This window comes from Lethenteron reissneri, chromosome 15 (assembly GCF_015708825.2).
Source record: "Lethenteron reissneri isolate LAM-NWPU_2019-01 chromosome 15, ASM1570882v1, whole genome shotgun sequence".
Taxonomy (NCBI): domain Eukaryota; kingdom Metazoa; phylum Chordata; class Hyperoartia; order Petromyzontiformes; family Petromyzontidae; genus Lethenteron; species Lethenteron reissneri.
Window position 1 is genome coordinate 6586720 of NC_083793.1, and position 15206 is coordinate 6601925.

General features: G+C 40.4%; 1 protein-coding gene across 2 annotated transcripts; it reads right to left on the minus strand.

Annotated features, from left to right (window-relative positions):
- Nucleotides 1–591: 591 nt before the first annotated feature.
- On the minus strand, nucleotides 592–14527 carry DCP1B (decapping mRNA 1B). 2 transcript variants are annotated; one of them, XM_061551921.1, is made up of 11 exons: nucleotides 14382–14527; nucleotides 12893–12933; nucleotides 10704–10831; nucleotides 7778–7844; nucleotides 6334–6442; nucleotides 5269–5367; nucleotides 4587–4883; nucleotides 3187–3861; nucleotides 2982–3038; nucleotides 2157–2342; nucleotides 592–1394 (listed from the first exon to the last, which is right to left on the minus strand). In XM_061551921.1, exons 1-11 carry the CDS (start codon nucleotides 14508–14510, stop codon nucleotides 1320–1322), a joined length of 1863 nt encoding a protein of 620 aa, XP_061407905.1. In that variant the 5' UTR covers nucleotides 14511–14527; the 3' UTR covers nucleotides 592–1319. The 2 variants fall into 2 exon arrangements, with proteins under 2 accessions (XP_061407905.1, XP_061407906.1); XM_061551922.1 differs by lacking the exon at nucleotides 2982–3038.
- Nucleotides 14528–15206: the final 679 nt, after the last annotated feature.

Genomic DNA, 15206 nt, shown 5'->3' on the forward strand with positions numbered 1-15206 from the left:
GCACTGGTGATTGATAAGGGTGGCTTTTATGAGTGGTCCATGAGATACATAACGGCCGTGCCAGAATGAAGAGAAAATGCTGTTGAGATTGTGCTCACCAGTTCATTTGGTGGGTCAGATTCCTACTCGCGGTTTAATTGCAGTCAGTAGTTAATAGTTAGCATTCGAGGCTTGAATATGGCCTATCAATGTGTTCATAATAGCTGTCTGATGCATTAAATAGCTCGATTGAAAACGCAGATTTAGATGTTCTCAGCCTCTAAAATCCCACTACTGGGCCAAAGTATGTCATTTTCTTTCATTCCTAAGTTATTCTTGGTTAGCACTGGCCTCCGAACTTACATTTAATATCTCCATCTCTTCCACAGCCTCCTTTAGCGTTTCATGCCTTCTCTCCAGAAATAAAACGCGATAAACTTGCACTTAGCCGCTTCATGCCACTGACCATTCACTCAAGGATTTATTTTTCTCTAACACAAATGGCTATTAGGCTTATTATTTTCTTGCATACACGTTTTTGGAAATCTAGAGTAATGTACAAGGGAACAAATATTTACAAGAGCAAAAAAAAATAACAATGTGATTGAATAATGCAGTTTGAATGTTTTATTTCAAATGTCTGTGCCGTACAAGTTTTGAACAAGATACACAGATTTCCATGTGCTCGTGGAAGTCAGAGAGCCCGTGAGGACCAATACAATTATACTGTGCACTGCATATGCAAGAGGATGTGATAACGTTTGCCAGTCACAATAACTAAGTTGATTGAAATAGCTCAAATTTTAATACTCTCCAAATTCGTTAATACTTTCCCAAACATACTGCAAAACTCTCCTGTTACAATGAGATTCATTCATTTTTATTCTTTCAATAATCCAGGTCGCTTTGAAATCACAGTATAAAAGTACAAATATACATGAGCTTCCAACAATCCGTAAATAAAATAAAAACACACGATCTTCAAAACTTAGGATAAAAATAGTAAAACATTTCTGCAAATTTCCATCTACAAAGTAGTGAAATTCATACAATTATTTACTTGTAAATTATAACGCCATAGGGAATGCTGAAACAGGTTAAAAACATTTTATTCAGTCAAGACAAATTAATAAATGCTATATCTCACCTTGTTCATAAGATTACCTCGTGTACAAAATAAACAGCTTGCTACATCTAAAAAAATGTCAGAAAGCTTGAGGCTGAACATTGAGTATTAAGAACGGAGAACTAAAATGATGTGTCTTTCCTTAATTACAAGTCATTTCTACATCACAGTGCCATTTTACTTCCAGTTTCACTAATTTCGAGGCAATGATGAATTAAAGATTGAGAGAGGCTTTTCTTGAACTTTCCAGGTATGCTTCATAGATGATATTGAGGAATTCATTATCGTTCTGGGGAAACAAGAGAATGAAAACAATATTATATGGTAAAGCAGTTAAAAGAACACAATAGTATTTTAGAACTAAGTTATAACATTCTTTAACTCGCTTCATATGTGGTAATGATTTGATATCAATGATAATCTTTTAGAGATAATCAATGTGGGATGTGTTAATTATTGAGGCTGAATACTTGTCAAATGTTAAATAATCTATTGCTGCATTAAACATAATATTCAAATGCTCAACTGTATCATATTCATGTTCAATTCATACCCATTGGAATGTAATGGTGTACTTTAATGTAATTTGTATTGTGCAATAAATTAACATATTCTTCACTACCTTGTGTTATTACCATGACTTGATTTTAGCTTATGCGATGGTATTTCAATAGACTTTCAATATGTAACCTACATCAGTGAGTTTCAAATGCCAGTCAATAATGGCATGGCCTGTGATCATTTTCAAGCTTTATTCTACAATACATTTAACTTTTCTTCATACCATCAAGAGGGCAAAAAAAACTATTCTTTCAATGTGTAATTGTAGAAGGGAGCTGAGTTCTTTTGATCATGGAACACATTTTCCATCAAGCTACAATCAGGAAAAATGTGTTTACATGAATGCCAGTGTAGAGTCCCATTGAATCCCCTATTTTTTCTATATCAAAATCACACTGATGGGGGTTATATTAAATGGTTATTTATTGCAATACTCAACATAGTTCTGGACATTTACTCCTTTGAGACAAACTCCTCGAAGTGTCCATACCTTGAGCAGGTGAATAAGGGTTTCCTGCAGGTGGGACCTGCTCACGACACCATGAGAAGTCTCGTGGGCCATCTGGGGAGGCATGCTTTGTGCAACGGAAGCATTGGGCGCTGACAATTTCACGGAGGACTGCTGAAATGTCTGCGGTGAAAGCAGGACTCCGGCCGCCATCGTCCCAGTCATGTGCTGTGGTGGGATGAGCATCATATGAAGACACACAGCTATGGGTAACAGGCATCGCTACAACTACTGCATATGCTTGGAAACATGCAAATACTGAAATACGTAACAAGCCGTTACACAACATACTTAATCAAATGCACCCTAGCGTGACATTCAAGATGTATATTGGTTCTGCCCCCAGTGGATAATTTGCCACATTAGTTTTGTGTCAATGCCGTGCAACTTGATGCTACCTACTGAGGCAAAGAAAAATGGTTGTAGATTAAATTACAAAAGATGTAGGTATATGCCCTGGTAAGCTCATGAACTAGATGTAATGATAATGCCCACTATACTTTTATCTATTTCATCAACCAACTTCATTCGACCATGTAGGGTATTCATCTTAATCTAAGTATATGCCCATCCCGATACTTCTACGCATTCGTCTCCATTTGCTCATGCGTGCATTTATTTATTTACTCATCCCATGATGAATACCTGATATTAAACATATTATTTGTAATGTAGCTTTCATATCGAACGGATGCCCTGAATTGTAAGTAAAGAATGTCACGTTAGTAATGTCAATGCTGTCTATTAACATCACGTAACCTTTGCAACAGCAATGCAGTGCACTCTAAAGCAGTATAATAAACTCACAGGAAATGGTAATGTGAGGTTTTCTCGATCACTTTTTGGCAACTTTTTCAAATCCTCCTGTAAAGCACACCACACAGCACAACTGTGCATAATACGGCAACACTAGATTCACTAAACACAAGACAAAAACCTCAAAGGCTCAATTTCTCCGCTCCTCAATGCATCACATCGCACACAATACTGCACTGGCAATTTCAACGCTCACCTGTGACAAAAGCGTCACTATGGGCCCTTGTTGTGTTTCACTGCAGGACGTATGTCCAGGTTGCTGCTGGTGCTGCTGGTGCTTCTGGTGCTGCTGTTGTTGGTGCTGCTGTTGGTGCTGCTGTTGGTGCTGCTGTTGGTGCTGCTGTTGGTGCTGCTGTTGGTGCTGATGCTGCTGCTGTTGGTGCTGATGCTGTGGCTCCGGTTTAACTATCTGCAGTTTCTGCAGCAAGTCAAAGAGAGGTGGCTCTGTGTTCGATTGCACGAGCCCAGCCACTGGCTGAAAGCCGTTCCCCTGCGGCACCGTGCCCGGAGTCTGTCCGCTCTTCAAAGCCACGTGCAAATCGCCGGCCTGCAGCGCGCTCCTCAGATGAGGTGCACCCTGGAATTCTGGGCCGCCTGCTTGCGGAACAAAGCAGCTTCCCGGTTGCATGGCGGGCGCGTGGGGCAGCCTGACGTTGTGCCAAACCTGGCCTGTGGCAGCGCCCGAGTCTGCGGTCCCGGGCGGCATCTGCCGAGCTGTCACCGGGCTGCCGAAATCTGGGCAGCTTTGAACGATGGGCATTGCGGCCCCCTGCTTTGCAGGAATGCGGTTGCCGTGCAGCTTCTGCAGCAGCTGCTCATTCTCGCCCCTGTCTTTGCTGCATTCTACCACATACGGCAGGCACTGGTGAACCTGTAATAAAGAATAAAGGGATACTGGCATTTAAAATGTTCCAAGAAATTACACATCTTAGGAATCAGGTGTTCTGAGTCTAGGGGACATCCATAATGGCAGCTTGTAATTGTATTAAAAGCAATAAATGCATTAAATCAAACGGTAAAGTTGTTAATGTTAGGCATATCATGGTGCTGGTTAATTTGTGAATAATGAAATTGTAATAATGTTATATCTGCCATCAACTCGCTTCAATATTTGATTTGCGAAACCACATTAACAGGACCATCCCGAATTACCTCTTGCAGAATAGCCATGTAAAAATTCATGGATAAAAATCTGTTCTTACTTTCCTGATGTACAGTTTGTGATCAATTAACGCGACCGCTGCAGCCAGTAGCAGCGCGACATTCACATTAAAGTAATCATTTTAAAAATTTGAATTCCAACACCAAACGGCAACAATGTATTCATTCGTGAGGGGGGGGGGTGAATGGTTTAAAATGAAAGCACTTGACACTCAATGACTCAGACTTGGTAGCAGTATAAAAACTATTAATAATTTAGAATGTAAAGCCCTTCATCAATGCACTGCTGGATGAAGGCTTCCCAACAACTGGGGTCATGGGCACTGCATTGACCATACTTCATGTTGCTCGTTAAGAGACTTTGCAAGGATTTTTCTGTATTTATTATTAATATTACTCCAGTATGTCTGGCCCGTGCTTTCGTTATATGGTCACCTGTGCGGGCAACTGACACCGGCCCTCAGGGTGCGGCGGTGGCGGCTCGTGGACAGACTGCAAGTGGGCCTGCGGTGCCACCTGCTGGAAGCTATGTCTCTCTCCAGCTGCCGTATGCTGCGAAGATGCAGCCTGCTCGTAGGATAGGGCCCGTGCCACTGCCAGTTTGCAGGAAGACTTGGTCCCCTGGGACACGGAGTCACAAGGGGCGGCGTTGCATGCACTGTCCGTCTGTGCGCATGTACCAAGCAGCGCCGCCACGCTCAGCCGTTTGTTGCAGGAGTCCTCTGGGGGATTCTGTGAAATTGGTTTTGAGTTTCGATTATTACTTTTTCTGACCGATTCACTTCTTTACAGAATGATAAAATGGCACGTGTTAGCAGCCACTGTCAAAAAACTGACACCGTTACAATTTCATGTGAGAATGGCACACCGTGGGTTGTTTTGAAGTGACAAGCGGTGTTGTTAATGGAAGTGGCACAGCGCAAGTCTCGAACGTAAAGCTCGTATAGATGTGAAAATTGGTTTTCATCTGTTTTGTATCCGTTTAAAAAAAACAGAATACTGAAAATTAATGTATTACTGTTTTCTCTAAACATAAATAACAAGCAGTACATAGCGAATATATATTCAGTCCAATATGTACACGTGTGGCTATGTATGTGTAATGCTCTAGACATACTGCAACTTGTTGATGCGTCAAACTTGTCATTGGGGCAACGGCGAGTATCTCTGTGGTGCCAGGGGCACCGGCTGCATTTGTTTCCTGTCCCGGTCTCGTCTGTAGATCAATGAGAAAAATAAATTTAAGAAAATGTCCAGAGGCACCGCTGACAAAAAAATATATTTGAAATAAAATGCTGCAAATTACCCTATTTGTATTCAACAAGATGATGGCTGATGATGACCAAACACAACTGTATCGTCCAATGTTGGTCTTTACCCCAATTTTTGTTAACAATTGTGTGACCGATGCCGTGTCTTGAGACGAAGTATCCATTCGTATCTCCAGCAAAGTAATGTATCCCTTTATGTTAAGAGATTGGCCCAGGGAAGCGGATATCACGGAGATACCGGATATCCCTTCAAGGGACTTCTGGTCCACACATTCGGGGTCAGAAAATCCCCACCCACTCTGAGAAACACTCATTGCGTGACGGTCAGTTAAATTTGTAATACCCAAGAGCTGGAATTGGGCTACATTCAGTGCAAAGCCAAAATTTGCATAATCGTTTTTTGTGGAGTCATCGGTGACCGGGTTGTGACTATCAACTCACTCCACTTGCAAACCCCGTTTACTATAAATTAAACTATAAACTATATTTATTTAACCAGGTAAACCCCACTGTGCTGTGTATATCTCTTTTCAGAAGCGACCTGGCCACAAATGATAGCTCAGAAAAGTAGCTTATCATGTGGAAATTTATAGCAGCCAAATACTCTAAACGCATGTTTCTAAATTTAGAGGGAAAAACCGGAGGACTCGGAAAAAAAAAATCCACACCACACGGAGAACATGCAAACTCCAAATACAGGCCTCAGGGTCAGAATTGAACCCACAAGCTCCAGCATACTAGGCGATGTAGTTAACAACCGTAGCACCTACGTTTAATCACAGGTGGCTGCCTGGACTTGAAGCCAAGCTCAGCAGTGCCAGTTTAGTGCTCGGACCTCTGTGCCACCTATCAGAGGACCGTATTTAAGAAAACTTGATGATTGGCAACTAGTTTGTGTCATGTGTGCTGACCTGCTGGTACACCTCCCTTGCTCGGTTCAGCATCTCCAGGATATTAACAGATTTCTCTGTGCATGCTTCACGACTTTCTGTGCTTTTCCCACTCGATGTTTGAGCTAGCCTGCATTGTGGAGAGAGCAAGGACATGCACAATCGATTTCCATTGCACATTTATAGTGCAGAAAAAATATTGACTCTGTGTGACCATTTCCATATACTAATACAGTAAAACCTTGGATTGCGAGCATAATTCGTTCCAGAAACGTGTTTGTAATCCAAAGCACTCGTATATGAGTTGTGATCACGTGACGCTCGGCAGACAAAGTGTATACACGTACTATTCGTATTGCAAGACCTCGCTCGTTTATCAAATTCATATTTATTCACAATTTTTGCTCGTCTTGCAAAACACTCACAGATCAAGTTACTCGCAATCCAAGGTTTTACTGTACTATTTAATATATGTGTAGTGTCTAAATATGACATTTCAGAATGCTGTACAAAAAGTGGCCATATTTATTTTATCGGGAGAAAGACGCAGTCATAAGCAAATGAAAAAACTAGGGTATTAGGCCTGGAATTCAACAGGGTCAGAGGGACAGCACAGATGGATGTGGGGAAGGGAATCCCAGACTGAGGGCAGCAAAGAAAAAGTACCGACTTCCAACTGGGCTTTGACAAAAAGCCTTGTTGCTGGAGCAGAAAGTGTGTGGAGGTGAGATGACAGGGCAGGGGTGGAGGAGGAAGGGAGATTGGCAGGGGCGAGTTCACGGGGGATGTTGAAAATGGTAAGTGCTATTTCAAAATGTTTCCCAAATTGGGAGCTAGTCAAATGATTGGGAGTATTGGTGTGATGTGGTCTCATTGATGTGTAGGGTGATTGAGCTGATCAGGAATGTTCTTGTCGTGGATTTTGTAAGGAGCTGGCTTGGTAAGGGGAAGAGTTAACAACACCCCACACTCAATCAGCTTTGATAGACATAGAGCCACTCTGCAATCATAGAGTCAAATGTTCTATTAACGTGACAAAGTTTATCCCAAAGCACATATTTGCATCATATTTCAAAAAAATAACTGTGTGCAGTGTAAATGTGCTTACAATCTGTTGAAATGTGTGCTTCGGTAAAATATAATTTCTCACATTAGACATTCAAGGTATAAATTCATAAACAAATACATCGAACCATTTTGGATAATTAATGTGACGCTTTGTAAAGTACAACATTAACAAAATACTTGATAAATTACCGAAAAAAAATACACAGCTAAAAATACAAAACACACAGTACACGTGTCATTCGTCATTTGCTTTTTAGAATTTTAGAATTAGGACTCGGATTTATTTGCATGAGCATACTTCACTATTAACAGGCATTTCATGCATTATCCATCACAAAGGGTAATGGACAGAGTAGGAAAATAAATAAGTCGCAGCCGGAATGAAACGTTCACTTACTCGGTCATCAAATTTGCAATCCGAAGGCAGTCATTCTTGTCATAGAACCAGATGCCATGTATGGATACTGTATCACAAAGTTAGAACAAACAAATTCAGTGTGGATTTTCCTAAAAAAAAAAATCTCTACATCAAAACCCAATAACACATTGCACCCATTTATTACAAATGTGTTGGCTTCGGGTGACCTTTGCCAGTCACACACAGATGTGTGAAAGATGTCATACATAAAAAATTCAAACTCCAATCACCAAATATTTTTTTCTCAGAAGATACATCGGTCCTTGAGCTTAATATATCTTTTAATAATACCACCCAGCCACAGCAACTATGTGCCAGCCAACGTGCCTGCAAATGTATTTTTAGTTGCAGGCAGCACACTGTATACATCCCCATTGTTATTGTTGCTTTTGTCGAAGCCATATTTGAACAAGTGCTCACTTAACAAAACAAAGACCGAGGATTTGCTGGGCATTTGTTTTTATACAATTGAGGGCTTTACTTTTACTTAATGTACGAGCTTTGATTTCTAAAATGACCAGTAACGTTTGCAATGGTATGACCCGTCTTGTGATGACATACATTTAACAGCTGTAAACATACATGTAAGAGGCTTTAAAATACATTTGTAGAAAGCACCATTCGATTTGAAATAAAAAATTTCAGTAAATGTACATTCTGTTACAAAGGTTGTTCTTTTCAAACATCAAAACTTTAACAAGACATTAAAACCAATATTTCCCAGTGCTTATGAACACACGAGCAAATACATATTAATTGTGCGAGTGAGACAAATAATTTTGGAGTTTCCGTTCTATTGACTGTGACCAATTGGTCCAAATGGCTTTGCCTTTTTTGGAGTTGGGCTGTTTGGGATCACGTTGCATTACAACACAACCATCACCCAAACCCTGGCACCACAAATCACCGTCAGTCATCAACTATAGCTGAACATCTACTCAAGCCTTCCGACGTTAAAAAGGGGGGACTGACCGCAGCTCAAGTAATATGTAACACAATGAGTACACTGGACGTCAGGCACAGGAGTTATCCAATGCAAGTGGAGTGCAAGGTAATTAAAGCTCAATGAGACTGGAACACCGGTATCACCCATAACGGGTGATACAAAGATTCCAACGTGGATGCTTCAAGTGTTTCAATACTTCTGTGAAGTGTGAACAACAGTCAAATGAAACGTGAAGGATACTGCTCTTGCTCAACTCCGCTGATGTGACTGGTGATGGAAGACCTTCACAAGTGGACTCTACACCAAAGAGAGCGGTGAAACGTGGATTTTTTCCATTTTTAATGCCAACAGGTTTTGCTTGTTCTGGGATGCTACGATTTATCTCAATATATGCCGACAACTAAAGTAATCTGTACCATGGCAATAACTTCAAATATGAGTATTCATAGATTTAGTGTGCGTTATTTAAATCTGTACTGCGACACAATGTTGGAAGATCAACATTTTTACCATTCGAACATCATCGAAAAAACACACAGACGGCTGGAAGATAATTCTCTTGGTTTGGAGCATCACAGAGGTAAACACTTGCCTACATTACATATTCACATTTCTGCTTAGATAAGAAATTACATGAAATGTTATTTGTTTTCCTGAGTCATGCTGTTCATTTGATTTATACCTCCGATATGCTTGTCGAAAGGATCAAAAAAGCAACCTGCATTCTGAATAAGTTGCACAATGTAAAACTATGAATGGATATCACACTATGTTAAATTGTGATGAATGTAGCTAAATCAACTCATTTTACCTGCACTTAAAAGCAATGCAAATACATCGGTGCACATTAGAAAGAAGAACGGGGTGTCTTTAGAAGTTAAATTCCACACAAAGTGTCTAAAAATACACGTGCTGAGGCACACAGCTGCGGCCAAGTCAACTCAACTTCAAAAAATCTCTTTAAGACGTAGGACTTCCTACACGCGATATACTACTACATAGGATGTGCATAATGCATATCTACACACAATCACAGTGCATGTATGAATTAAAACACGTTACTGCACCGTGATAATTATCGATAAACTTAAAGGGAGGGTCCTATATGTAAGTTCATTGACCATCCTTATCAGAGAGCACAATGAAGATTGCATAAAAAGTAATAACAGAAAGCCACCGATATATATTTTTTGTTTAATGCTTAAAATGCCTAATTTAATGATATAGCCCAACCCTACACCCATGCAATTCGATGAAACATGACAAATTCATCTTCTTGTTTCTTTCGGTAAAGTCACGTAGAAGGGAAGTAATAAAATAATAAAAATAAAACATAATAAAACAATTCTCACTATTATTATGTTTTATTTTTATTATTTTATTACTTCCCTTCTACGTGACTTTACCGAAAGAAACAAGAAGATGAATCCCTGCAGTCACGAAAGCTTTAAATCGAAATATGACAAATTCACTCAAATTTGTTCCAATATTATTATTTTTTTTTCCGGTCTCATTTATAAAGATTTTTCCTTGTTCCATTTTGGTTGTTTCATTACATTTGTCACATGAACGTAAAATAAACATAACAGTTACACAAATCGTAAATTATTAATTATTACATTACAATTTGATGTGTCATGAGTGTAAAGATCGATGTGAACTCATGAATGGATTAACCTTCACATGTCTACGCTGCAGCTGAGCCACCATTTAAGATACAACTTTCGATTTATCTGTGGTTCATGTCCACTCAAACAAGATCTATACAATCAAGTTCACCTGTGCATGAGACTAGTGAGCAGAGTACCATGTGTTCCAATTCGTGCTTTCCTCGTATAAATAAATCAATACCTGCCCGTTATATAAACATTTGACCCACTGAACCAGCCAAGGATTACGCACGCGTCATGTGTCCCTGTTCACCGCGGGATTTAAGATGCACTCAGGACAGATGCTTACAGTCTGCAATCCTGTAAAGCAGGAACGGGTCCTGCAGCTTGAAGTCCAGATCTTTGGTGATGGGCTGGATCAGGTTGTCCATGCTCAGCCTGTTCATTATTGTAAAGCCATTGTGAGGGGATGCAGACCTGTGACAGATTTACACCCATGCATTATACAAATGAAAAAAAAACATAGCGGGCTGAGTGTAGAACTTTTCCAAATGATCAATGGTAATCCTTTAAATTGACGAGGCCAAAAACACTATTAATCATATGATATACTTTCATTCTTATAACCTGTCACTCAAATACATTTGTGTTGAGGGATGTTCATATTATACAGCGAGGGAATTTCCACGACGTGTTGGTCATGGGGATTTGACCATACTTCAACACAATAGTTGGTTGGTGAAAGAAGGGGCAGTACCAGTGCAGATATTGCTCGGGAATTATGCTAGCCATGGTTGGGAATGGCACTTAAAGTCAACGGGTTCATAGCAGAGCACCACTGTGCCACGACACCACCAAAATAATATAGTTGATTAAATGTATATATATATATAGAGCTGCTGTGATATGCCCAAAATGTATAGTGACTACGATCATTTTATTGAACTTCAAATGTCCATATTATTTAGTCCAAGCATATTGAACTCATGGTTTTCAATGTCTTGAAGATTCAATGTGCGTAATCAAAATTATAATCATCCTTTGTTATAACCAAATAAATCAAGATAAACAAATATATGTCAAGGCATTCCTGTTTATCATTAGTATGTTCATGGAGATCGGTCCCATTGGCATCTACCCCCATGTTACATAGATACATAAAGCAGCTAAAGGAACCCACCATAATTGAGAACAGATTTCTTGTGCAAATAAGCTTAATTGTAATTGGATTATATACTTTATTACATACAGTAATTCTGCAACACACTGTACTATAACAAATCCATTTAACAATGCAACGGCCAACAAACGTACAAGACGATAATCTAACCAGCATTGTGCTTTACAAACACATGACTAATTATCACCACAAATGTACAGCCCATGTGTTGTCATGTCTTTTTTTACATTTTTTTTCACGTGCATTTATCTTAATAGAGGTTAATTTTGGCTTAAAGTGCATAAATATAAATGCGTGTCGTTAAATCCGCCACCACCCGACAAAGCCAATTAGTAAGGTGTGTCATGTAAACAGAATATGCCAATTCGTTACTAGTACAGCACGCCTGTGTGTTGGAGAGTAAATCCACAGCATTTACAATTTGAGTACGATATTTCGCCAGTAATTACAACTAGCATCATCAGGCGACAGCCATTTATCTAACCTGCATACTTTTCTAAATAAATACAACTACAAATATGTTCTTCAAATGTAAAACAATATAATGTAATTAAACCCATACACGAAATTGCTAAAATGACAACTATTGACCGAATATGTACTTAAATTTTTTTAAGCTACTTAGACAGGAATTAGGGCACTCGATATTAACAAAAAAAACCATGATTTAAAAAATTAATCCACTTTTAAGCTCTACAAATAATTTCAAAGACTCGCTCAACAAAACGAGTAACAAATATTCTCTGCTCAATCGCCAGGCTGGCTGGGAAATCAGATCCGGTTCCACGGTCCTGAATGCTAATTGGGAAGCCTATTAAGATTTTAAGCCTGCCCCGCTGTAACGTGACCTTCACTACTGGGTTGGCTCTAGTGCGATTTAAAATCTAACTGAAAACGAGAGAATTCTAGTGAAGGTCCCATCTTCATGACTCAATTAAGGGACATCTTCTCGTGAGAACTTGAGTAAAAGAGTATTTTCTTTTGAACCTAGAGTCGTATGTCATAGCAAGCGAAGGAATTATTAGAAAAAAAACAGCGAATGTGTTCGCAAGCAACTAAAGAAAGTCGTTGATACAACCGATCAGCATAACAACTGTTCACTGGAAAATGCGTCATTGCAACTGGAAAAGCGCTGTTAAAAGCAACATGCTCTTCATTGTAAGGTAAGAACATTCAACATTAAAACAGATTACATTACCCGTGTAACAATTTCAGCCAAGTCTTATACTGTCCACTTAAAAAATATATACTTTACCCTAAAAGAACGGTGTAAACATGAACATTTGTTGCATATGTGTTAAAACGATGGCCTATGGTTAAATGTTGTCATTATAATGGATTTTAAGGTAACGACTTACCTGGCATACACAAATAATGTACCTTCAACTTCAGTTTTCTCCTAAACAGCGAGGAAAATGGCATCTTGTGGTGAAACAATACACTTTTGCTGTACAACACTTTAAACAAGCATCGGGGCTTCTTTAAGGCAGAAAAGTGACTTTCATAAATGCCAGCAATTATACGAATGTATGGCTTAAATGAAGCTGCAAACCTTATGGTTTCCAATTTTATATACATTCTAGTATCACGGTATGCTTCACCGAACAGAAACTTCCATTAATTACACAGGTGTAATTCACTCTACTTTTTATATGCTCCATTACAAAAGCATCAATGCAGTCTGTGAAATAATGTACATATCGACGTATTAACGAACTACGTTCCAGTCAAATGTTGTACGTAACCATAAATCAAAAACTGCGTTCCACAGCTGTTTTTGATCGGCATAACAAGCACGGTATCAGCACTAAGTTGATGTTTGTTTAGTTTGTATTGCTCATGTCAAATATCCCATCATTAATCTCACGTGCAAGCGTGTCACACACATATAACGGACTTGACAATTACTTTTGCTTTTGTGACGATGCGTTTTAATGTCACGACAGTCAATGTCTGTAGCGGGTAATATGTTCAATATTATCATCAGCCGCGGTCATTCTCTGCTGGACGAAGACCTCCCCATTGCGCCGCATTATCTGTAATTGCAAGACTTTTTGTACAAACTGCAATGGGGCAATATAGCACTAACATGTTACAGCATCGCACCGACCTTAAGCGTTAAGGAAGCCAGACAGCCACACTGCTCAATGTCAGTATAAGGCTCTGAGGCAGTGGTGGAAATTCCAAATTCCTGTGGTGGAGGCGAGCCGATCCACATGAGTCACCGCTGACTTTCCACAAAAAAGTACTCACTTTATCGACCTCTGAAACGTGGAAGACCGCGACCTAACATGTGGTCAAATTTGGTTCGCTTAATACAGTAACATTGTACTGCACTAACTCTACTACAGTATATCCTTTTTTGTTAATCTACTGCTGGATAAGGGCCTCCCTACGCCGTGCGGATGGTGGCGCGTATCTGACCATACTTCACCACGTTGGTCTGTGCGGGGTTTGTTAATGAGCGGTGTGCTCATAGAAGTACAACGTCAACGTCACCGATGCTCCTCAATGTACACGTTACACTTTATTATCATCACTAATGCGACAGCAGAGTTTAGAAGTGTTGGTCATGACCGGCAGAAGAGGTGGTGGGAGGAGGGACGCTGGTCAGTGACAATGTCGATGAGAACAGCAACCCACAACCCACGCAAAGCGATGCGCACTGCCGTTACGCAGTTACGGTGGCTCGTGCCGCGCGGGGCCTCTGCGGGGGTGCCTCCCTCCAACCTGGGCGAGCAGCCTAGGCAAGACCGAGGCTTCTCCGTCAACCCCGAGGAAACTTGGCCCCAAGCCCTCGCACCACTCCTGCCGCTATCTCGCTCGCCACCGCCTCGGCGGACTCACCCACTCGTTGGAGGCCGTGTTGTAACTGTAGAGCGCGACCTGGCTGGCCACGTCCACGATGCCCGAGACGTACGGGTCGCGTTGCTGCAGCGCCGCCAGGCTGATGCCCCTCACCCTGTCCGTGGCCATCTTTGTCTTTTAAGAGTCGCTGTGACGTCATCACAGCCCCGATCCGCGTGACGTCAATTTATTGTGACCCCCCTCCCTTCCTCTCTCCTGACGTCATAACAAGAACGCGTGTCGCCGGCGTGACGTCATCGCAAAGCGTAAACAAATAATCGATCTGACGTCACACCGCGCATAATCGTCACGCTCTGGCGTGTAATTTGGGATGATTCTCATCTATCAGATATCGCAACGGTCGGGAACCTATGGCTCGCGAGCCATATATGGCTCTTCCGGTGACGGCATATGGCTCCCAGACAATTTTGAGTTGAAAATAATAATAGTAAAAAAAATAAAAATAAAATCAGTTTGGAACTGATTTTAAAATACTTGTGATATTGCTTAATAATACTGTGTCATTTTAAAGTAAACAGAAATTAGTTTTGAAGTTCAAATTTCTCGGGTCACGGGTCCCGTGACCAGAAGTCGCATTAAAAGTAAGACATTTAATTTATTATACGTGAAAAATGCTATATGGCTCTCAATGAAATATATTTAGAAATATTTGGCTTTTATGGCTCTCCCAGTCAAAAAGGTTCCCGACCCCTGAGATATCGGATGCGATGAACTTTCACAACTATTTCGGATCTTTTTAGGACTTTGGCTTAAATTTCCGAAAATCGGGCCTGGATACTAAATGTCGATGCGGTTTGTTTCCGA

What these genes read in the sequence shown, in the direction of transcription:
- DCP1B (XM_061551921.1), bottom strand. Translation starts at nt 14,510, where the DNA reads ATGGCCACGGACAGGGTGAGGGGCATCAGCCTGGCGGCGCTGCAGCAA. An exon ending in GCTTTACAGGATTGCAGACT is followed by an intron (nt 7,845 to 10,703) that starts GTAAGCATCTGT and finishes TTTGTGATACAG; the next exon opens with TATCCATACATGGCATCTGG. An exon ending in TGACGCATCAACAAGTTGCA is followed by an intron (nt 4,884 to 5,268) that starts GTATGTCTAGAG and finishes CCAATTTCACAG; the next exon opens with AATCCCCCAGAGGACTCCTG.